Here is a 26,093-nt window from a genome sequence, read left to right on the forward strand (position 1 = left end):
TTCCCAGATCCACGCAAATGAGCCGTTAAGAAAAAACAGAGCTGGGTGTCACTCACATATTGGTGGCATCTCGCTGCATTGGGTTAAACAACATGGCGGACAAGACGGACCCAAGGCCAAGCAACAGTCCTCCAGTATCATCACAGAGTGTTAAAAGAGATGAAGGGTAGAGTTCCTCTGTGAACCAAGAAGGTTGACAGGGAGCATGCATTGAAGCAGAGTGCAGGTGAGGCAGCTGCTTTGCAATACAGCCATCTGCAGCTTTCAAAATAAATTGCAGTCCTCTTTGCTCACATCGATGCGATTGTTTCAGAGAGAGTTGTTTTGTTTTGACAAATTATTAAGCTGAATCAGTTGGGACACAGACTGCCCATATATTAACAACTTCCTAATAACATCGCAGCAGTTGCTTCCCTGATAAACACAAGTTGCTTCCGCTAGAAAACGTGAAACATCAACACGTCTCAAATTAAATTGTACACTGCAGTCTCAGCGGGACAAGTGGCTAAGACAACTAGTTTTACCAATTATTAAGGTTTCCTGTAGCAAGACACCTTTGAAGATGCACGCAAGGATGAAAGTAGGTCACCGGCATTATTCCATAATACACTGACACAAAACATTAAACTTACTGTATGATGGTAAAGAAAACAGGATTTAAAAAAAAATTCTGAATATCTGACTTATCCAGGATCAGAACAGAGATTGTGAAGGATTCAACAAGTTCCTTATAAAATTCCAGACAGTTCATCATGGCTGTTATTTTGTCAGCTGCTGTATTCAGTCTTACATCTTGCATTTCTAGACCAGCCTTTTGACTGTGGAGTAACCCCTGATATATTCCTCAGGCTTCAAGTAACCCTGGAAGTGATGCCATCTGGCCATGCCTCCCTGCCACGCCCCTGGAAGTCACATGTTCACAGGGTGCATAGTATCACTAATAAAATAAAATACTTTGTTAAATAGGTAAAGGTAAAGGTATCCCCTGTGCAAGCACTGGGTCATGTCTGACCCTTGGGGTGACGCCCTCTAGCGTTTTCATGGCAGACTCAATACGGGGTGGTTTGCCAGTGCCTTCCCCCAGTCGTTACCGTTTACCCCCCAGCAAGCTGGGTACTCATTTTACCGACCTCGGAAGGATGGAAGGCTGAGCCGACTGCTGGGATCGAACTCCCAACCTCATGGGCAGACAGCATGTCGCTGCCTTACCACTCTGCACCACAAGAGGCTCTTACTATGTTAAATAAGTTAGCTTTATTTTGTGTGTGTTGTACCCTGCCTGAGCAAACAAGGAAGCATTAATCTCTTTTCAGGTATGAATCTGCTGATGGTCCCGGGGCCCCAGGAAGCATGCCTAGTTTCAACCAAGGCCAGGGCTTTTTCAGTCCTGGTCCCTACCTGGTGGATTGAGTTCCCTGAAGAGCTGCGGTCACTGTTGGAGCTCTTGAGGTTCAGCAGGGCCTGCAAAACGGAGCTCTCAACGTTTGGTTGAGGTTGGGCATGATAAGTAACGGGGAATTTCAAATCCCCCCCCCATTTCTTGGGTATTGGACCATATAGAACCACCCTGTTGTAATCCATACCCCCAGCTACTCCAGCCCATCATATCAACTGTATTGGAGACTGGGGAGATCTTTTAGTTGTACCGCCATCTTATTGTACTTCATTGTTAGGTGTATTTTGCTGGGGTAAGATTTGGGGATTTTATTGTTGTAAGGCTTTATGTTATCATGTTTTTAAAGATAGGCAGAAGGTTGAAGCTTAGGCTCCTCCACCTAGCCTTCAAGCTGCCAGGCAAGGAAGACACCAATTCATATGTTAATGCTGCAAGAAAGTGAAGAAAGAATTTTTCTTGTGACACTAAAACCTGCAGGTAATCAGTGACCACCCAGGAAACCTGGAAGCTAGTAATTTTCCATCAGGGAAGAATCTGAGTGTTCTTACCAGGTTCAAAGAAATAACCTTTCCCCTTTATGGACACAATAAACAAAAGAGAACTTGGAGGTGACTGGGAAAGAACACTTGACTTTGAAATAGAAAAGCTGTAGGAATATGACAGACTTAAAACAAAAATCCCCTGCAACAGCCAATAAAGAAAGAGACCTAAAAGAGAAATCTCACACCTAAGATGATTCTTTTAACTCACTGTATCATCACAAAAAACACATTTGTGATACATATTATGTACAACAAGGTATGCCATACCTTACATATCTTGTAAAGAGATTCCTGCCCATCTCCTCCTGTATCTTTAAAGTAGTCATGTGCTGGGAATGTACGATGAATGTCTCGGGTAATCACACTCTCCTGGGGAGATTCCTGCAAAATGAGGAATAGCATAATATATTTAAAGTGCAAGTAAATCAGTGAGTGGAAAGTACAGTCAATGCATCATGGGAGCAAATCTTTGACAGATTCCCCACCCAACACAACTTCCACTGCCATAATCAATTGACCACCATGTCAGGATAGAATTCAGAAAATGAATGTACCAATTTAAGACGCAGGAAAAGATTAGTCATTTAATAAGATATCGAGGGCATGATTATTGCATTCATAAACACAAATATTTCAATCACTGCACTTGTATGAGGTATCTTGGAAAAACCAGGTGTCTAATTAAGATTCTGGCAAATTACTAATGCCTTCCTAAACCAAAGTAGTAAGAATTTGCAACAACAATATCAATGTTTTTAATAGGAGACAAGTATGTAATGAACAAACTATTTTGCCTAGTCTGAGAGTAAATTGGACTATGGGGTTTATCAGCCATGACAGTAATCCTAGCTAACAAGAGATCTGTTTTCATCGCAGAGAACGGCCCACAATGATGAATAAAGTCCAGATCCCTGTTATTAAACTGCCATTGGACATTGGCTCCGTGATTTCTTTTTCCAGCCAATCTAAGAAGTCAGCACCCATTGTGAGTGTAGTATTTCTAAGACATGAGATGTAGGAGAAAAGTTAATTGCTAGATTACTCTGAACATATTAAAATAAACCAGTTTGTTTTTACTGAATTAGAATGTTATTTCTAGATAGATGACAGTACTGGGATCCTAATAATAGGAATTAAAAACATAGAAGGTGAGTTCTCCTAGATTGGAATCCAGACAAGTAGTATTCATGTCACAAACCGTGGGCTAACCAGAAGAGACCCCCTCATAGAGAGCTGCTCCATACACATGTGGTGCAAAGAAATCAGTCTTTAGTGAAGGGTTCCATACGTTGAAGCGGGACAAAGTATGGCAAGAACAGCATGGTTGACAGAGACAAGCACAGATGGCCCCCTTGGGTCTATATATAGGGGAGACAGTTTAAGCGGGAGAAAAGGTTCTCATGGGGTAGGCTTTTGATCTAAAAGGCAGGAATAGAGGAGACAACCAGTCTGCTTTCTCTGCCATTCCTGGCAGTAAATTTCCAACCCCTCTGTGCGAACCAAGGTCAAAGATAGATAAGGAAGAACTCTTTGAGGAGAGTGACTCTACAGGTCATACGTGGGATGGAGGAGAGGGGGTAAGGTACAGAAAAATGGAAAGAATGTGGGGGTTAGGGAGGGGTGAAGGAGGGCCCTCGGACCCACTCTAAGCTAACACTCCCATGGAGATTGGGAGGGAGACCATGACAATTCATCAGGGGGAAATGGCAATAGTACTAAACTTAAAAATGAAAGAAAACTAAAAGGTTATTTAGGCCAATGTAGATGCAACTTTTCCCTTCTCAGAATTAGGGCTTCTTGTCTTAAGTTTTAAATGATACACATTAAACTGGAATGAAAAATATGGTGGTGGAAACTGCCACCAAGTTGCAGCTTATTTTACAGTAACCCCGGAGGGTTTTCAAGGCAAGAGGCATTCAGACGTGGTTCACCACTGCCTGCCCCGGCATAGTGACCATGGAAATCCTTGTGTCCTCCCATCCAAATACTAACTAGGATTGACCCTGCTGGCCTGCGTCACAGGCCAGGACACAAAAAATACACCATAAATTAAAAGTACATAAAGTATACTCCATCCCAAATTATTATTCTAAAATATAATATGGGATATAGATTTACACACATAAGCATGTATCATTTGCATTTATCCTACACGTTTATTAGTTGCTTTAAAAAGTACTCAAAATGACCATGGGAATGGGGAGGGGGAGGTACACAATTTTTGATCAGCTGAATAAGGGCCATGCAGGTCTTTATTTGGTAGAATTCAGAGTTTTTAAAAATTTGAACCCATATCATATTTAATCATTATTTAGTGTTACATCCTTGTTAACCATGATTAATGCTAACCATGGTTCCTTAACCAGTTCGAGAAACCACGGTTTGAAACTGAATGATTCGCAGTTAGGAGTGAATCATGATTATTACCTGTGCAGAAACAACTGAACCTTATGTAAAGGCAGAGAAATGTTTAGCAGTAAGGACACTGCAGAGGGACTGATCCCACAACTGGTTTTGGTTCCAAAGATGCATGACACATTACAGCACACTCCTACTTTGTACTAGAGATACAGGAGAAATATCAGATGAGTTGACAGGCAAATTCATATTTTTTAGTGCTACGACTGTAAGCATTCTGAGTAATTAAAATTCTGTCGTGTAATTCAGCGTATACCTAAAAATCTCAGTCTTTAATGGTAATATTTGATTGCCCATAATGGTAATATTTGATTGCCCAAACCAGGGCAGATTTTCAGTTAAGCTATTTACTGGTGCTTCCAGAAAAGGAAATAGTATACCGAAAATATATACTACATTTTACAGCATCTGAATTAATAATCTGACAAACATGATTACAAGTTTTCATATGCTGCTTCAAGGATCCCTGCACAGAAATATAATATTGCACAAACAGATGCGATCAATTTCATGTAAACATCCCCTGCTGCCCTTTGGCTTGCTATTTCAATTGCTGAGTCTTTCCCTCACGTATAGTGATCGTGCTAGAGATCAGTGAATGGTCCACAAGGCCTATTCCGCATCATTAGATTCAGATTTGGGGGAACGGGAACGACACAAAGCAGCTGCCGGCAGATAATGGCTGCCATAAGACATCAGAGGAAGCAGCTGAAATTGTGTCCTGGATCCTTTCAGTAAAACATCACCTCCTTTCCCAAATCAACATCTTGCACATTTCTAAAAGGATCCCCTTCTCCATTACATGGGCATTCAACTTGTTGTTCTACTTTCCAAGAATAGCATGACTGCTAGAACACATCCGTAAACCGCTCGAAGACGCGGCGGCCCTGCTCCTTTCCAGCCGCACACCCTTCCAACTTGGCCAGAGAGCAGGGAAGGAATCCCATGCCTCCCATTTAGCCTTCCTGCCACGAGCACGCCACCGCCGCTGACCTCCGTGACCCGAACGCCGCCGCACAACCCAGGTGAGCCGCCACCCACCGCGACCCCCCCTTCGCTTCCTAACCCCCCCCAAACCTCTCCCGCTTCCCGCCTGCTTCCCCGCACCCACCGCCAACCAACAACGGCCGCCCAACCCAACGCTCGACCCCTCCTCCATCGCCGACCGCGCCAACACCCCCCCAACACACCCCAACGACTGCGCCATGCTTCCCCCCAAAACCCTCCCCCGAACACGACCCTTTACCCCGCCACCCAACCTGCCACCCTCCCACGCGCCCCTACTGACCGTCTCGCCCATTGCCATTGACCCCTCTCCGCCATCGCCCCGTTCTCCCCCGGAAATCTCGGCGCCGCGGCCAGGCCATGCGACCCACACGGCTGCCGCGACGCTAACAAACTGAGCGACACATGTGCGGCGTTCCGCACATGCGTGTCTTCCCTCCCCAACGCTACCCCCGCCCACGCCACAAAGAAAGACCACGCATGCGCTGACTTCCGGCCATGCGCGGTTCCCCTCCGCCTCCGCCTCCCCCTACCCCAACCCCGACCGGCCGTGCCACTCCCGCTCCGCCACGCCAGCCTGACCTGTCAGCCCGACCTGCGCGACGCCAGCCTGACCTGTAAGACTCCCGCTGCACCACGCCAGCCCAACACGTCACCACACAGTGCCCTCCACCTACGCCTCCCTACTGACGCCACGCACCCTCTCGCTGCCTCCCGTTTCTTGACCATTTTTATAAATGGGCTTTATTACTAGTTTAAAATATTTCCGTACTGCCTCTCCAAACCCTTTTTAAGGCCATTTGGGGAAATATAAATACATAAAGTCATAACATAACACCCCAAAGAACATGAAAACACCAAAGCCAGTTCTCATATGTCTGAAATCAAAAACCACCCTGCAAAGGAGTCTCAAAACGGCTTACAGTCGCCTTCCCTTTCCTTTCCCCACAACAGGCACCCTGTGAGGTAGGTGAGGCTGAGAGAGCCCTGATATTACTGCTTGGAATAGCTTTATAAGGGCTGTACCGAGCCCAAGGTCACCCACCTGGATGAATGTGGAGGAGGAGCAGGGAATCAAACCCAAGTCACCAGATTACAAGCTGCTGCTCCTAACCACTACACCAAGCTGGCGCCAAAAGAATTTGCATAATACATAATTACATCATGTTTTTAAATGTGTGGTAGTGAACTGACATCTGATTAAGATCTTTTCAATCAAAAGACACCAGGTCACAGCCATTCATATTTTTGGTATACTCGTTTGATTTACATTTGTGTGATCGATGTGAAAATTAAATATATCCCTTTTTATGTGTTCTTAAATTTGTTATATTACACTAAATTCTGTGTAATAAACAGTTTGTATTTGTTAAATGTACATTATAGTTGCTCAACCTTCTTTGTTTGCATGTTTTTCAGCTTATTTTTGCTTTCCCCCTTTTCTTGATTGTTTGTTAATTTGGGCAACAACTGCATCTTTTGAACCAATAGAAGCTGGTGAAAGGCACTGTGTGCTGTAGAGGAAATCTGGCCATGCATCTGCAGAAACAGGCCTAACTGAACCCCCAACTTTTAAACCTGCTATTTAAGGGAAGACATAACTCGGTCTCTAAGTAGGCTCAACATCAACTCCTCAATCAGTTCTATCACCAACAATTGCACCTCAGTCCTTTTCCACATTCTCTGATTTATTGGTCCTGGTGCATGATTTTGGTGTGAACAGCTCTCATGTGCCCTTTAAGAACACAAATATCCACATCTGTTGTTGTCACAGACTGCTCATTTAAGGGTATTAATAAACAAGGAAAGTGGTCAGCCTAGAAAAGCAGTCCCCCGCTGTTTGCCAGGCCCTTTGCTATAGAAACTAAAGAAGGCTATACAGAAATTCCTTTTTAAGAGCATTTAGAGATTCAGTCCATCTATATAGGTAGAGAGAGTGAGTGGAAAATTAGCATACAGCCTAATGAAGATGTTTAACAGATGCACGAACCAAACAGGAATAACAAGCTTAACTTATACAGCCATCATTTGTTCAGATTTAATTCCAGGGGAAAACATAGTGGAGCAAATAAATATATCAAAATTGGAGATTGATGTGTAAGCATGCCCTTCTTAATTGTGGAATGCTGAGAGTAATTAACTGAATCCCTGTTGTTATGCTCCACATGTCTCCTCTCAAGCAGAGAGGTAACTAGCAGCATCCTCTCTTCTTCCTTTCCACTGTATGGAGGGGGTCGCTATCTGGTTTGAGAGGATCTTTAAGGGCATTCCCTGAACCAACCATCCCTGGACGCGAGTATATCAGCCTGGGATGGGACCTGGTCGAGAGCTTGGTCACCTCTGCAGCAGTGGTTTGACAATTACAGAAATCTGTGCAAATTGACACAGATAGGCTGCTAGCTTCAATAGGCTTACCATTTGCCCACTAGGTCCCTGCCCCCCATGGCTCCTAAAACTAAGCAACAAGAAGCTAGGAGGACTGCTCCAGGAGATAATAAATCTGTCCTTATCTACACCCAGTTCCAGCTCCTGATGGACGGCCAGATGGATGCTCCTCTGAGCTCGTTGGTTCAGTGCCTGGTGACAGAATGGCTCAGAGCAAGCCACCTGAAGCTGAACCCTTCAAAGATGGAGGTCCTGTGGCTAAGGAACAAAGGTCCAGATCAGAATGCTAGCTGGACAGGGTGCACCTACTGCTGCACAATTGGCCAGAAACCTGGGAGTGATTTTTTCTGGCCCTGGTTCCTGCTTTGTAGAACGAGCTCCCAGGAGAGATCAGGGTCCTGACAGAACTTTCTAAGTTCCATGGGGCCTGCAAAATAGAGGTCTTCTGCCAGGCTTACAGTTGAGGTCAGCTGACTGTGCCTCCCTCCCCCCCTTCATATCCCCCTTATTGCTTCCATATCTCCGGCAGACCAGATTTCAGTATCACTGGTTCTAACATTCTGTTCATTGTTTCAAAGGTTATTTTAAATTATTTATTGTTATGGATTATTAATTTTACTGTTTTAACGAATGGAACTGATGTCTTTGTACTCTATGTTGTACGCCACCCTGAAACAGCTAGCCGAGAAGGGCAGTACAAAAATTGAATTATAAATAATAAACTAGTATCAAAGCCCATTTTAAAAAATAGGCTTTGAAAGGGGCGGCAGGCAGGAGGGTGTGAGAGGGTAGCCGCGGCTCCCTTTGGCCCGCAAAGCAGGCCAAAGGAAGTGGAAAGTCCCCCCCGCCCACTGGCGGCGACAGGGCTTTGCAGCCCACAGGGAGGCTCCAAACTTTATCTTTGTTTTTATGCAGAGTTTTTCTATCTACATAATTCTGTACAACACAATCCTGCATATTGTGTTTACTAACAGTTATGCACATGGTGAAAAAAACTATTTGGAAGTGTCTGACTTGGCAGGGTATAATTATTTTAGTAAATATTTGAACACATTCCAAAGGATTCCCACTGCTACCTTAAACTCTGAAAATAATCTTTGGGGCTTATAGAGCTAAAAGGACAACATACATAAAAAAGAGAAGCGTGAATGTCGAAACAAGAACGTTTCAAAGCACCATCACGTACACTGGGCCCAGACCGTGTATGGCCTTAAAGGTGATTACCAGAACCCTAAGTCTGCTCTGGCAGCTAGCGCTGTTATTGAGGGATGGGCCGAATGTAGGACCTTCGAGGTGTTGCTGTGAGGATCCTGGCTGCAGCATTCTGGACTAGCTGCAGTTTCTGGATCGAGGTTAAGGGCATTTTTGTTATATCGTAAGATGCTCATGTCTGATGAGAGCTAAGTCTTATTCGAGAAGATCTGCTATGGAACGTTTTGAAAGCTTCAGTTGTTGAGCTTTAACCCAAACAAAGCATATGAGACAAATCAAGTTAGAAGTGAGATCTCTGGATTTTAAAAGTGCGTAGGAGAAAGCATGACGGGTGTGTTCAGTAGCCACTCATGGCCTATTCCCCTTTAATTTTATTCCACAGTGCCACAGTATAGAAGGGCATTTATGCTGGCTAGGCTAAACCCCTTTTCATCCATGGTTACTGAGAGCCATTAAGCTGATCTTATTTGGATACACGTTGTGAGTGTGGGACGATCATACTCCACATGAAAGCTTCCAGGGCATTCTGCACTCAACTTCATTATCTGTCTTTCTACCTACCTAACATCTATCCATCCATCTATCCAACACATTTGTATACCGCTCTCCCCTGAGGCTCAGGGCAGTTCACACTGAACGTAAAGGAACAATAAATCGAACAATACCAGTTTTTGTATCAAACAGTAATGCAGCAATGGTAATAATAATAACAGAGAATAACAATTTAACAGGATAACAATGAAACAGGTCCATGGTTCAGTTCAGGTGCACGGATTCCTGGGAGGGAGGTTCAGGGGCCTAGTGAATGCTGTTGATTCCGTTCGACCTCAACCAAATGCCTGGTGGAGGAGCTCCCGTCTGCAGGGAGTTTTAGTTCTGTTAGGGCCCTCATGTTCTCCATGAGCTCATTCCACCAGGTGGGGGCCAGGACAGAAAAGGCTCTGGCCCTGGCTGAGGTCAAGAGGACTTCCTTGGGGCCAGTTGGAGGTGGCAGAGCATAAAGCTCTTTATATCCTCCATATATTTTGTTATTGTTGTTGTTGTTTTGGGGTGGAATTGAGAAATATGTAGGTCAGTTTTTATCTTACAACTTGTATCTTTCATTGCAGAGTCTAATTCCGAGGCTATTATTCTACAGATAATAGGATCACATTATCAGTAGCAAAACTTTTGTTGGCACTAATTAAATGTAAAAGGGGATATTTAGGGTTGTCTCAGCACAATGCAGCTTATAGCCAATTGGCTGTTAAAGCAATATAATTTAACTAAATATAGTACTTGGTGCAAAAAGTTCCAGACTCGGATTTGAGCATGTCCCCAAAAAATTTCAGAGGCTTAACTAGTGGACCCAAGGGAGGCCCAGGCAAGACCTGCAGGTCACTGATGAGAGAATTCACTCTTGTGTACAAGGACCAAAACACACACAAATGCCAATGTTTTGTTGACAGGGTTAAAATAAACAGCAAATGTTTATCCAACAGGGATTATCTGGCCACAGTGCTGTATCAAATAAATTTGATTTGATTTGATATCCAACAGGGACAACTGAAGTAGAAACAAGACATTCTAACAATCTTAAATTAGAAGAAGAGTTGGTTCTTATATGCCGCTTTTCCCTACCTGAAGGAGGCTCAAAGTGCCTTACAGTCGCCTTCCCTCTCCTCTCCCCACAACAGACACCCTGTGAGGGAGGTGAGGCTGAGAGAGCCCTGATATCACTGCTCAGTCAGAACAGCTTTATCAGTGCTGTGGCGAGCCCCAGGTCACCCAGCTGGTTGCATGTGGGGGAGCGTAGAATCAAACCTGGCATGCCAGATTAGAAGTCCACACTCCTAACCACTACACCAAACTGGCTCTCCTTAATTTAGAACAAAACTTGGTATCTTGACTCTTTACTCTGCACTTAACCTCACAAACCTAACACCAGGGGAGAAGCTATGTAACACGCCGTGCAATCCCACGTAGTTACTTCACTCTAAGCCAATACATTTCCATAGGCTTAGACAAATAACTCAGGTGACAAATTTACAGCGTATTCTATGCAAAGATCAGACACTACAGCCCAAATGCCATCCTTGCTCACACCTACGTACTGTTTTAACACATACTCAGTTTTAACTGAATTGACATGAAACAAAATGTGCAGTAGTTTCCTGTTAATTCTGGATCTGAAAACTGACACCTGAAGAAGAGTTCTGCGCAGCTGAAAAGCTCTCTTCCACATTCTGAATATTAGCCTGCTCAGTCTTGTTTGATCTGTATCTGCTGAGGCTACAAAAGGCTGGTCCTAGTCGTTAATAATAATGTGCAGCTCAACAGAGAATACAAGCAACATGTTACATTTCAAAATACTTTTGCTTCGGAATTCGTTTCTAATTTCCTTCCCCGAAGAAATCGCAGCACCACAAACGGGCAAAAATGTTTAATTTGCAAGTGAAGCTTTTTTTTTTTCTGCCTTTGGAATTATTCATTATGAACAAATCTCCCAAACTGCTCGCCTCATCAATAATTGAGAGGCCAAAGGAAGAAGACTTGACACGGAATCATATAGCACATACAACGGAATAATATAACCCATCTCTGTGAAATAAGGGCATGATATTAATAGAACTCTCAGACTGTAATGGACACATTTAAGGTCACGCTGTAACGCAGTCAACCCGCAGAATCTTTTATTGAACATTCAAAACATGTAAAACCAATTTCAATCTGAACTAGGAATGTGGGGGGTGGGGGGATCAATATTTTCCAGGTCTGATTCATGAATCCTAATACTCAGATTCAGGATTTCTCAGAGATGATTTCAGCTCTGTTTTACCCTGTGGGGACCATTATTGTCAATGGTTCCCACTGGGTAGAATGGAGAATTTATTTCAGGGTATCTGGGGTTCTGGGGAGGAGCTGTTCTTTTTAGGTTGAAACACCAAATTTGCAACATAGCTGCTGGTGCCTCTTCTCAAAACAACAACACTTCCAAGTTTCAAAAACATTGGACCGCAGTGTCCAATTCTATCGGTCCCCAAAGAAGGTATCTGCTTTCTCCATAGACTTCAATGGAGGGGAAAACAGTGTCTAAAGAGGTCACAGTCTCTGTAAATGCTTTCTCCAAGGTGCAAATGAAAAGTAGAGCTGTGCAAAGCAAAATTGACTTTTTCAGTTTGGTTGATTGGATCTGAAAAGGTCTGGTATTTCTGAAAAATTATGGGTCTGAATATTAGTATGGTAACTGAATCCAGGATTTTTTGACACCCCCAAATTATTTTGGGTCCCATAGACCTGACAAAGAAAAAAAAAACAGATTTAAAGAAGCCAGCCAGCCCTTGGAGCTGCCTTGGCTTCTCCTGCAATGTGGGTTAAACTGCCAAAGGAAAAGTTGTCCCAAGGATCTGCATGTGGCAGGCAGGTCTTTCACTGCCACACATAGACCAGAGATGATCAGCTGCAATAGAGAGAGCTGAGAACTCCACACTGAATATCCTCCAATGAAAGCTTTCGTTCAGGCTGAGCTATAACGGTTGCCAATCAGGTCAGAGAATCTGTAATCGATTTAAATAATACCTGAAAAATACTGGTAAAGTTTGGTTTAGCCAAATGCATGCTCTAGGGGCATTTAAAGGACTCACAGTCCCTTTAAACACCTTTTCCAAGTGGCAAGTTCTCCTAGTAGGTATTGAAAGGAACTGCAATCCCTTTAAATGCCCTTTAACTTTAACTAGTGGGCAAGTCTCAAAAAATCCCATATATTTTTTGAGGTTTTTCCAGCTAAGCCATTCCTGAGAACTGAGAAAATACCCAAATCTATATCTGACTGAAAGAATAGCCAGACAATACCAATAAGATATTTTAATATATTTTCAGCTTATTATAGCCAAATGCACACCCCTAGCCTCGACCCCAGTCTGTTCATTTCCATCTCAGCATGATCTCCCTTTGGAAAGCCATTCTGAAAAAATTCAACAGAATCTACAAAAATTATTTTTAAAAAACTGAGCACTGATTTTTATTTCATACAAGCTATGCTATTATCCATAAATTTGGAAACAGGAAATGATACCGGAAATCTAACTTGATAATCAGATGATACTGAGAGAAGTTGCTCAGGGACTATACATACAACCTCTCCTGGAAGGTGTTGAACTCTCCCTGGAAGATCAGCTTCATAACTTGGGTAGCTACCAGATTTTGGTCTATGACTAGAGGATAAGGTCTTCTCCATGGCCTACATAACCTCTTATCATCTCCAGATAGTTCAAAAAGTGTGATCTAGCAACAGCAATCTATACTTTGATCACATCCAAGTTAGATTCTTGTTGTGTGCTCCACGTGAGGCTGCCTTTGGAATCAATTCAGAAACATCAATTGATTGAAAATGCAGCAGCAAGGCTACTGTCAAGTGCAGTAATAGTTTCTACCCTTTTCATCACCCAGCTCAGAACTATCAAATATGAATGGCTGAATGGAATGATGGAGTGAGAGAGGAAAAATGAACCCAAGAGTTTTAACAGTCAATGTCTAACCTAAAAAAGGAAAGTTGAGTTTCGGAGGAAGAAGGGACAGGAGGTATCTTGGGCAGGCAACTAGTCCAAGAGTGATAAAGCATGGGCTGGGAAACAAAGGCCCTGCACATCAGCAGGGCTAATCCCCACTTATGCATGACGCCAGCACCGTTCAAGCCCCCTCCAGGCCCTGTCCCACATTACGGCCTCTGGTGGCCCACGGCAAAGAAACACGGATTCTTCCACATTTCCTTCCTTGCCGTGGCGGCCATCAGAGACCCAGCCGGGCCGGGCCCATGCATAGGGAAGAGCCCTCCCCACCCAACTACAGTGTCCTTACAGGGACACAAAATGCCCCGTTCAGCTTTGCAGTGCTGTGGAGCCAAACAGGGCATTCTTACACCCCCACAATGTTGGGATAGCAGTATGCTCCTCTCCCACCATCATGCGGTGGGACCAGCATGCCCCCACCCCCCTGCTGCTGCTGCCGCACAACACAACAGGACTCACCTGCCTTGAAGTTGTGTGTTCACACACACAGCTCCGGGTCAGACAGTGTGCGCCGGGGAATTTCTTCCCCTGTGCATACATGAAAAGCAGCAGGGCTAGGAATCGGCAGAGGCCCGGCATAGCCATGCATAATCAGCCCAACAGAGACTTTAGAGAATTATTTTGGCTGGCAGACTTTGGGTGTTGTTCCTACATAAAACCAGTAAAGTGTTAAAGCTTGTCTGGTTGTTGTTTCTAAGCCTGAGACTCTTAAAGCACTTATTTTGTAACTATTAAGAACAAAGCGCCTCCCAGCTGTGGTAACTTGTGTCACCTAATATACTAGAGTGGGAAGGCACTAGATGTCATGCTTACCAAGTTAATAAAAATTGTTTGTGACTCTTGACTCCTATACTCTCACCCACACATAGCAAACTCTACAGGATCCAAGCGAAAAGGGGTTCCTGATTGGAATCGAGTGTAATATCTGCTTAAGAATGAAGGAGTCCTGTGTGCAAAAAGAAAAACAAAAGAAAAAGAAATCAACTTTGCCTTGGAAGGTGTGGGTGGTGAGGTCCTTCACAACCTTCCAGTCTGAAGGACTTGTTCCATTGTAAAAAAATGAATAAAAATATAGAGACGAGAAAGACCTGGATCAGGAGGTGGGCACAGGGATCATGCCACCCCTCTGCTGAAAGTTCTGCACTGGTTACTCACCTGTTTCTGAGCACAATTCAAGGAGCTGTTGTTGTTTTTTTAACCTTTAAGCCCCTACATGGCTTGAGGCCAGGGTACCAGAAGGACCATCTCATCCCTTACTCTCCATCATGACAGCTGAGATCTGTTTCTCAAGCCCTTCTCTCTTTGCCCCCCACCATGCCTTTAGAATGCCCTCTCCAATAAGGTTTGCCTAGCACCTATTGTAATCTTTGTTTAGTTGTATGTTGTATGTAAAATATGGGTGAAATGTTTACCATAGAGTCTTTTGTTCGTTACTAAAATTAAAGTACAACTTTTTACACATGCTTTTAATTAGGGGGGTGGGTTATCTTATCTTTTTAACAGTCTGCTCCTGTTTTTATGCGACTTACATCTAATGGTTTGGAACTTTTTATACTGTGGTTTTTAACTGTAATACTCCTTGAAAAGGACTCTGAACACATAACATTCAAATATACTTAATTAATGTTATGGAGTTCACCAGTATTGGCAGTCAACTTGCCCAAACCTAGCTTATGAATGTATTAAAAACCTTATAAATCTTAACACATAACACTCATTGCCAATTTTTATTAACATCTTCTGTAATTAAGAATGTAAGTTAGCACTCTTAAGCTGCCCCCCCCCCAAAAAGAATTTCAGCATGAATCCTGATTAAAAATTCTAGGCCCTTCCAAATCACTGAGCAGTAGAAGCTAAATATTGCCATCTGGGTTTTGCAGCACTCAAACCAACTCATTTACCTTAACAGTTTAAGCTCATAGCAAATATTTTTACTGCCCATGTTGTCATTAAATATCTGCATCCAAATATATTGCCTCAATGGCTTACAAGTTGACTGTAAACAAGAAAAACAGAGCGAAAACAAAGAGAATCAACCCTCTGACAATCCACTTTTCTCCAAAGCTAGATGCACGACATAAAATATCAAACCTGAAGTTAACTGGCTGATTGCAAATTGTATATACTACATATGGAAAATGTAATACATTAACAGGCGATACATGGCAGAAAGCGTTAGTAAAAACCAGGGGTAGTCAAACTGCGGCCCTCCAGATGTCCGTGGACTACTTTTCCCATGAGCCGCAGTTTGACTACCCCCAGTAAAAACTGAAGATGTGGAACAGACGCATCGCTAATTAGCAGACTACAAAATTGTCTCTTCTTTCAGAAAACTTGTCACAATCCATGGAATTATTTATTCACTTAACCAAAGGTATCATATACACGGTATTGTTTCCCAAATGAAGAGTGTTAACTCTTATAGATTTGTTTTGCTTGTTCAGAAACAAAAATCCGAGACAGGTATTCTAAAATGGTGACATTTACGTGGAACAGCTTTTGAAAAGGCAACCCACTTAGCTTTCTCTCCATAATTAAAAACCTTCCACAGCAAAATATTCAAGCACTAATACAGCTATCATTAGGACGACTTAAAATGTGTCTCTGCTTCCATTTTTTCCCTGCAGCTAAATGAACATAAGACTTTCATCCACAGTTCACATACAACTTAAAATTATTTGAATTAAGCCAGGTAACAGAGGTAGCCACGTAAACTCAAACCAGTTCTCTAGAGAGGCATTGCAGAATTGTTCTAAGTCAGTGGTTCTCAACCTTCCTAATGCCATGACCCTTTAATATAGTTCCTCATGTTGTGTGCACGGCAGCTGCACACAAATGCGCACGTGCAGTTGCCACACATGTGCATTTTCGCCACCAGGGGGCGCTAACGTGCACGCGCGGCAACTGAGCGTGCACTTTTGCGTTGCCAGCATGCCAGGCCTGCCTCATCCCCGAGCTTCTCGCTGTGGGAGGGGAAGGCAGGAGCAGCGGCCGGCGGCCTGGTACCGTGGCCTTAGCGGACCGATACCGGGCCGCAGACCGGGGGTTGATGACCCCCGCCCTATATGACTAAGAAGAGCCAAATGAGCATCCATGTTGCATCCTTGAATTAGTACTCTATGTCCAACCTATCACTTCTTCATCCTTGAAAGGATCAGGTAACCATTTGCCTAAAGTCCCAAAAGGATACACTCATGCTACAAATACAACAAGTTCTCAAATGGGAACTTGGCTGCCTTCCCCTTGCCAATGCAAACTCTGTACCCCCAAAATTTCTACTGAAGGTCAAAGAAAGGTAGGTGAATAAATACAATAGCCATCACATGCTGTATCTTACATTGTTCCCATTGTCCAATTTACCTTCGGACAAAGCTGTGGGGGTAACAGGGACTTCAATGGAAAGAGAAAGGCGACCAAAGAATGTTCTACAAGCAGGGGATTTGTGAGCTCCAAAACCGTTTACGTACTGGAGGTTTTATGCCGGGCTGCAGGCTGTAGTCATAACACGTTGCCTCACCTCTTCCTGCACCCACATGGGGGAGCGTTTGGCCCAGTGCACCTCATCCACCCCCGATTTGTGCTTTTGCACAGGAGCTGGAGCAGTGAAGTTCCCAGTGCATAAACGGTCCAACTAGAGCACACAATGATTGACATCAATGAAAGACCCATACAGTTATAATGCTCTGCCCTTATTACTGAACCCAATTTATTCACTTCACTTTCAACAGAAGTTTCCAAACAACTAATCAGGTTCTGCTCCAGGTTGAGATCTAGATGGAGATGGAAAGAATCTTCTTCCTCTTCCTTCATTATGTAAGGAATGAATAAAGGAGTAAAGCCTGGGCCCTGTCTACCATGTTGGGGGGAAAAAACGGTAAAAGATAACATGTGCTTCTCTAAATAAATGCTTTCTTCCATTTCCATCCATGGTGAAGATTCCAGTGAAACTACGTGGGTATGACTTTCAAGCATGTCGGACCTCAACAAGGGCCAGAGCCTTCTCGTCCCTGAGGAGATCAGAGCCCTGCCCGAACTTCCATAGTTCTGCAGGGCCTGCAAGAGGGAGCTCTTCCACCAGGCATTCACTTGAGGCCAACCAACTCAGAACACCTACTGGTCCCCCCAGACGCCCACCCATGACTCTCCCAATGTTACTGTGAATTGTTATTTATATTATAAATGTGGTTTTGTAATCTTTTGATGCTTTATTGAAAGTTGTTTTGATGTTATAGTCTGTATAATGTTCCATGTAAGTTATATAATGTTCAGTGTAAACCTCAACAGAGCTGCAAAGAAATGGGCGGTATAGAAATATAAATAAATGAATGAATGAATGAATGACTAAATGAATGAATGAATGAATGAATGAATGAATAAATAAATAAATAAATAAATATGTGGAAATGTGAATTGGTTACAATACCACAGTCCAATTAGTATCAGGCACTAGGCACAACACTGCTATTCACAGCCCATTGATCCGCTACAAAGCTCAGTTCAAGGTTCTGGTCACCACCTACAAAGTATCTAAGATTTTTTTTTTTTTTGCTGTCCAAAGAAATGAGAAGTAACCTCTGGGCCAGTTAACCTCAAAACAATATCATTAAGGACAAAATTTTAAAAGGATGGGGGCCAAGACACGACCCAGCTTAATACCCCTAAGTATTGGAATGGAATCCATTATAGATCCAGCCCTACCTATGGCATAAGTGTTGGTATGGATTTCCCATAACAGGAATAGTAAGCATTCGTCAATATTTGTTTAGCTAATTCTGCCCAAAGGCATACCCTGTAGGTTTAAACAGATTGCTGTGCCAGTTAGATTACTATAAAAAAAGAGGCTCTAAATATAAATTACAATAAGATCGCTCATCCACTGTAACCTGCCACCCCCTTGAGCCTTCACAGAATCAGCCTCTCCAACAAATGGCTATCCAGCATCTGTTTAAAAATTTCCAAAGATGGAGAACCCACAACCTCCCAAGGAAGCCTGTTCCACTGAGAAACCGCTCTAACTGTCAGGAACTTCTTCCGGATGTTTAGATAGAATTTCTGTTGAATTAATTTCATCCCATTGGTTCTGGTCTGTCCCTCGGGGGCAAGAGAGAACAACTCTGCTCCATCCTCTGTATGGCACCCTTTTAAATACTTGAAGATGGTTATCAGATCCCCTCTCAGTCATCTCTCCAAGCTAAACAGACCAAGATCCCCCAATCTTTCCTCATACGTCTTGGTCTCTAAACTCCTCACCATCTTTGTTGCCCTCCTCTGGCCACGTTCCAGTTTGTCTACATCCCTCTTCAACTGGGGTGCCCAAAACTGAACACAGTACTCCAAGTGAGGCTGAACCAGAGCAGATTATGTAATCATATTCCGACTACATTATTGCTGGTTGTATTATCCTGTCTGCTACTGCTGGTTTATGTCCTGTAATCTGCCTTGGTCTATGTATAAAATAATTAAAATAAAAATAGACACTACACTCCTGATTTCTTTTGAGGAAACGTAGTTCATTTTCAAAAATGGATGCACCTGCCTCACAAATTCATCTCTCATTGCACAGGGTTTATAATATTTGGCAGGGGAGTAAATGCATGCCAGCTAGTAATACAAATATGTAACCTATACTTCAGCGACGATACTGCTCGACAGAACTTGAGGTGCAGCCTTTGCCAAAAATCCTTCCTCCGTCATCACCTTGTGCAAAGCATCCCTCCTCACTGGGACTGTTTCACATTCCTCTGCAAGAAGGGAAAGTGCTTGCAAAAGCGCAGGTGTAATGGAATAAACAAACATTGTTAACTAGTTGAAGCACACTGTGAATGCAGAGGTGCACCTGCTTGTATATCCCAGTGAGAATAGAGAGGTGCAGGTGGAAAACACTTGAATTTGCATATGCATCTCTGCTCCATACATCGAATGGGGGTTCTATGCCTTCTTGAACAGGATTGGGAACACTGACGCATTTTTCCTGCCAAGGAAGAGACATTTCACTATTCTATGTCTTCCTATGCAGATGAAGGGTAACAAGAGGGCTTCATCTGCCCATGCGATGTAATCAAAAGAAACAGGAAACCTTGTGGAAAATTCAACAAGAGACAAATAAACTCACCGCAAAGAAATGTAAAATGCCAAAAAACTTATACAATTGGAAAAGTTGTACTAGAGAGATATGCCGTATTGTCATCTTAACTGGTAACCCATGTAGGAACCTTTTGGTCCTTGAATTCTGGCTGGAGAGTAAAGCTTTCTAAATACCAGTTCGTGGCTCTGACAACCAGCAAAGTGTGTGTTTATTCCTCTTCCTCTACATAAATTGTATTCGACTTCCTACCAAAAGAAAAGTCTTAGTCAGCTGTTTGCTCCCCGGCAGAAGCTGTTTGCGAAACAGGCTGAGCTCCTGGGTCCTGTTGGGATTGTCCTTGACTATTCACAGAGTGGGAGTTACTGTTGTTGATCATTTGTATTGCACATTGGAGCCTCTCATGGCGCAGAGGGGTAAGCAGCAGAAATGCTGTCTGAAGCTGTCTGTCCATGAGGTTGGGAGTTCAATCCCAGCAGCTGGTTCAAGGTCGACTCAGCCTTCCGAGGTCGGTAAAATGAGTACCCAGCTTGCTGGGGGGTAAAACAGTAATGACTGGGGAAGGCACTGGCAAACCACCCTGTATTGAGTCTGCCATGAAAATGCTAGAGGGCATCACCCCAAGGGTCAGACATGACTCGTTGCTTGCATAGGGGGTACCTTTACCTTTACTGCACATGATCTTTGAGTCTTTGTAAAGAATATAGATTGTTAATTGTATACCTTTTGTATACCTTTTTCAATTATTCGTACAACTTTTCCAATTGTATAAGTATTCTGGCTTTTTACATTTCTTTGTGGTGAGTTTATTTATCTCACGTGATGTAATCAGGCAGCAAAATCTGATTCGCTACAAATGTTACATCATCACATTGACTCCGTATTTCTACTATGGCTGGAATCTCACAGTATGGAAACCCTTACGAATGCACTGAAACAACCACCCAATAGAACTTTTGGGTGTATGAAAAATTCACAAGAGGCCAGTGAGGGAAGAAACCTCAAGGGGCAGGGGGAAGTTCCTGCATCCCAGAAAGCCCATTCTGCCTCTAAAATATATGATCCCACAAAACCTTGTACAGGATGATTTCCTTTCTTCCTATATCTGAATGCAGGTTAGATCCAAGGGAAAAAAAATCCCCCATTCCACCTTTTTAGATTTCTACAATGTGGTGCAATCAAAATTCGATAGAACTGTGTTGTTACGGAGGTTGAATTCCTACAGAACGGTACACTCTTCAAACTTAACCGTGAATAGTGTTGCTTGGCTGAACATAAAGGCTGATAAGAGAACAACAGAAGTGAAAGGCATGTGAGAAATGTCCCCCAAATAAATTTAGTGCATAGATATATAGGCCTGTTTCCCTATTCTCAATTTCTGAGACCAGAAATGCACAATGGGTATTTAAGTGGATTTCCTCCCCCCCCCCCCCGGTCCCTTGAGCTACTGAAAGCATCCCTGATAACCCATTCAGCAGCACTTGCCTCAAGCATTTTGGTATGAGCTATAAATATAGCATTCTGCCATCTGCTTTTCTATTCCAGTGCTGGCATTGTGTTCACAGTTCAGCAGTGCCAGGCCTGGTGCTGTGTAGCCAGCCAGCAGCAACAGACAATAAAAGTGCAAGACAGGGATAATGAGGTGAAATAGTAGAACTCCAACCACTATAATTAACAGCTGCTTTGATATTCACCAGGATATATATATATTTTTAATCCCTCTGCATTGTCAGAACATCAACCCTGAAAACTAAATTTAATAACCTGATCTAAAAAGGGTTTCTAATGCACCTGTGACCAGTCAGGATCTACGGACTGTGTATTGTACAATAACTGAACAAGCAGAGCTAGCAATTTCAGGGGGCTAGGTTCTTGATTACAGTGCTGCAAACTGAGAGCCCATGAGGCACTGGGGAGGGTGTCCTGCTGGGAAATTGTCCCCCAAACTCCAACCTTCCTTCTCCAGAATACTCATTATTAAGGATTCAAGCAGACCATTCCACGGCCTGCTCTGCTCTCTTTCTCCCACTTTTAATGCAAATGACTTCAGCATTCTATGCTTCCTGGAGAGGAATGAACATGCTCAGTCCTCGCTGGGCTTTCCAAAGGGAGGTTTAAAAAAAAAATTAGAAACCAAATTCATTCCGCATACATAACATACTTAGCAGTCCCACAAGTATGTATGCATCAACAACGGATAAACTGTAGAGTTGCTGCCATCATGACTGGCCATTTGAGCGTCAAGTCGTTATTGGCGGGAAGAACAAAGGGATCCACAAGGAATCACACACAGAACTCCCACACCTCAGATCTCTTTCGATGTACTCCGTACATTCTCTGAGGACTTCACATATCACTTTGCCTACCACCATCTGGTTTCTTTCTCCTTTGCTTCTAAACCAGTGGTTCTCAACCTTGGTGCCCCAACCCCAAGTTGGGTCACCTAGCCCCTTCCATGGGGTCGCAAGACAGGTCGGTGGTGGTGGTGGCAGTGGGCAGCGGCCAGCAGCAGCAGCAGGCAGTGGCAGGCGGTGGTGGAGCCATGTCACTGGCCGCCTCCATACTGCCTCCAGATTGTTTAGGATGGTTTAGGATGGTTAGGGCTGATCCTGCGTTGAGCAGGGGGTTGGACTAGATGGCCTGTATGGCCCCTTCCAACTCTATGATTCTATGATTCTATGATGATTGTTGAGTGCCTGCACACCACCGTCGGGGTCATGGCATTATGGCGGTTGAGAACCGCTGCTCTAAACCCGTCTAAAAATTCCATGCCTCCTAAAGTCTGCTCAGTCTGCTCAGTGTATATGTATGCCATCAAGTTGCTTCTGACTTATGGCATACTCCTGAAGTAACCTCAGTATAGCCAGCATGGTGGTGTGGTTAAGAGTGGTGGCTTCTAATCTAGCGAGTCAGGTTTGATTCCCCACTCCTCCACATGCAGCCAACTGGGTCTTCTTCTTTTCCCGCTGCTTTCCACTTTTCCTAGGCTTATTGTCTTTCCCAGTGACTCTTGCCTTCTCATGGTTAGACCGAGGTAAGACAGCCTCAGTTTCCTCATTTTAGCTTCTACAGAGTGCCCAGGCTTGATGTGATTTAGAACCCACTTATTTGGCTTTTTGGTGGTCCATGGTACTTGCAAAATTCTCCTCCCAAACCACATTTCGGATGAGTCAGATTTCTTCCTGTCAGCTTTCTTCATTGGATATATTTTTTTAAAGGCTAAAGCAGATGGTGTAAAGGCCTTGGCCTTGTTTTTTTAATATCTTGTGACTGGGGCAGTTCCTTATTTTCCAGTTTTCTTCACCGTCCAGTTTTCACAACTACACATAGTAAAAGTGAATACTAAGGCATGAAGCAACTTGATCTTGGGTTTTTTGTTTGTTTTGTTTTTAATTCTGGATCCTTCATGGCTACCCTTCTGGATCTCAGTCTCTGTGCACACGCCAGTGAAAGGCAGTTGCACCTTCTTTTGTCATTTTATATATTTTATATAATAGTAATGTGCATTATTATATATATTTATTTTATATAAGGAAAGTAGAGGTCATTCAGACTACTCTTCCAAAGCAGAGTTGAAGAATTTCAGGTGAAAAAACAGTTGTTCTACTAGGACTGTCTGCTCTGGCTTCCTAGAGATTTGGGGGTAGAGCCTGTGGAGGGCAGCATATGGAGGAAGAGAAAGAGCTCAGAGGGCCGTAATCCCATAGAGTCCATCCCTTGAAGCAGCCATTTCCTCCAGAGATACTGATCTCTTCAGACTGGAGATCAGTTCTGGGAGAACTCCAGTTTCCACCTGGAGGATGGTGACCTTAATTGTTCTAGACACTGTCACAGTAAAGAAAAAAAGCCAAGGTAAACTTACAATAAGGAAAGATGTTGGCTTGAAATTAGAGGAGATGGAGTTGGCTGCTACAAATCAAGAGAGCAACTTGTATAAATGGAGAGAGAGAGTCTTCAAATCTAAAACCTCCTTCGTGCACAGAATGTCAGCCTCAGAGAAAAGGCCAACAAATAAATATTTCTTTTTTTAGGTTCCATTTGTAAAAAAAGATATTGTAACCAGCCATTTTTACTTCATCTTTAATAGAATCAGGTCTGATTTCCACCAGTAAAAGCAAGGAATAAGCTAACACAATGCTGATATGGCAGAACGGACTGCACTATTTCAGAAGGAAGGTGCACATTCATGGAGATTTATATTTTTAATGCTCTCGTGTGTTTAAAAAAAGCTCTGTACAAAGATACTTTAGATGGACTGAACCTACAGTGTTCTCTTTTTCCTCTTGGATAATAAGCAAAAACCTCTTTAAAAAGAAATCCTTCCTTCCTGCCTACACTCTTCTGACTTACAGCGTTTCCAAAAAAGCTTCACAATTAACCAAGCACAAAGCCTCTTGTATTACCTGGGTAGCAGCATTAGCATAATGTGCTGCAGCGTATTCTACATGCTACCCTTTTTAATTAGCTATTTTGAGTCTGACCTAATTCTAGACCTCGAGCTCACTTCCAGCTGTTTCAGATGCATTCCCTTTCCTGGAAACCTCTAATTGATTGTGTGGTTAGAACATCAATGTAACTGGCTTTTAAATGCTATGTCAGGGTGTGCCATCAGAAACAAAGGACCCAGAAAACAGGAAGAAAATATTTTAAAACATATTTTAAAACTAGGACGAGTTCTGGACACTGCAGTGTGGGGCGGACAACCTGAACGAAATTTTGTTTTACAGCAGCAAAAGAAGCCCTGCTCAAAAATATTAACAAATCAAAACGAGTCCAGAAAGAATATCGGGAATGTCATGTGGCATTAATTCATATAAAATCATGCAGAGCTCTGGCATTTCTCAATATCCACAGCATGCTCCCTGAGACACTGGAAGCAAAAGATCCCTCTGTGTAAAACCGCTACAAATCTGCAGCAGCCCAAATGACCTAATTTGATCGATCCCAATTATCACGTCTTTTTGTCAAGAGAATATTACCCAGCCGAAGCATGCAAAGCCAACTCAGGCAAATTATGATCCACTGCAAGGATAGGAAACATCCAGGGGTGTGTCAGGATAAAATTTTCCATATTTTCACATGTGCTTGTTAAGGCAGTAGGTTTCAGGCCTCAAGGGGTGAACTTGAGGCTCAGCATGAAAAGGCTTTGATTAATGAAGTCAGTAAATAAATAAATGAGGCAACGGATGCTGCAAACTGTGTTTTCTACAATGTCGAGGAGGCCTTTCACACTTGAGAAACAATCTGTGCCACGCTGGGAGGTATAGCAAGAACCCTAAGACAAGCTGCCCTATAAAGTCAATTTTAGCAAAAATGGAAGCTGGCCAATCCCATACACTTTGAGACATGACTTTAAAAGTGTGTGCCCTTTGCAGTTCTACTCTTTAGATTTCCTTAACCTCATGAAAATTAAAGATTTACTTGTGGTGGTGAGAAATGCCATCACGTCTCAGCCAACTTATGGTGGCTCCATGGAGTTTTCAAGACAAGAGATGAACAGACGGGGTTTGCCATTACCTGCCTCTGTCTAGCAACCCTGGACTTTTTGGGTGGTCTTCCATTCAATTGCTAACCAGGGCGTATCCCCCTTAGCCTCTCAGATTTGTACACAATGAAAACAAAGGTTTGTACACAATGAAAACAAAGATTTTAAAGAATCAAAGTGGCTCTGTTACTTCCCTCTGATTAAACATACTTAGTCGCATAATGGTTAGAATATCATTCTAGGACACAGGAGACCTTATTCAAATACTTATTCCACGATGAAGCTCTCAAAGTGACCTTGAGCCTGTCTCCCCCTCTCTCTGCCTAACTGTTCTGCTAAGGACAGAATGGCGGGGAGGGGGTGTGGGGGAGAAGATAAATCAGTTTAATGTTTCTTCAGAACCATTTAGATTCTGCATGCCACCTCTCCAGGGTACCTGGCCAACGTGGCTTAAAAAAATAAAATATTAAGAGTTCTTTATTAATATACAGCATTAAAAGCCTGGCTAGAGCACAACACACTGACCTGCTAAGAGGGAATTAAAGAGTTACCTGCTGAAAGCGCTATAAAAATGGTGCAAAAACCAACAAATCATAGTTTGTTCTCTTCCCTCCAACCCTGGAACAAACCGATTTGGAGCAAAGAGAGCAATTAATTCCTGATTTAAGCTTAGAATTTTCTAATGCAATTGTTTGTATGTGTGTAGTGAAAATATTTGATTCTTTGGCTCCATGCAGGGGAACGAAAGAGAGACAAGATACATGACTAATGCTCCCACAGATTCATTTGTGTTGTGACAAACCATGGTTTGTTATAAGAACCACCAGGACACACCAGGTTTCTAATCACTGTCCCTTTGCCTTTTTTTCAACTATCTCAACAGCAATCAAAATCACCAGCTAACTAGCCTGATGCATTCAGGATCCCGTGTCCGGTATGTTTTGGCACAGAATAAGCCACCAGAATACGTCCGCCAAGATCTGTGGGTAGACCACAGGGCCTTAGAACCGTGCCACACCAT

General features: G+C 43.1%; 1 protein-coding gene across 4 annotated transcripts in view; it reads right to left on the reverse strand.

Moving 5' to 3' along the window:
- Window positions 1–26,093, reverse strand: part of RABGAP1L (RAB GTPase activating protein 1 like) — a 218,735-nt gene that overhangs the window by 107,672 nt on the left and 84,970 nt on the right. For all 4 annotated transcript variants that reach the window (XM_077332520.1, XM_077332521.1, XM_077332518.1 and 1 more), the window contains one exon: window positions 2,206–2,319. In XM_077332520.1, the coding sequence (XP_077188635.1) occupies window positions 2,206–2,319 (114 nt within the window). The remainder of the gene's footprint in view (window positions 1–2,205; window positions 2,320–26,093) is intronic.

This window comes from Paroedura picta, chromosome 4 (genome assembly GCF_049243985.1).
Source record: "Paroedura picta isolate Pp20150507F chromosome 4, Ppicta_v3.0, whole genome shotgun sequence".
NCBI lineage: Eukaryota > Metazoa > Chordata > Lepidosauria > Squamata > Gekkonidae > Paroedura > Paroedura picta.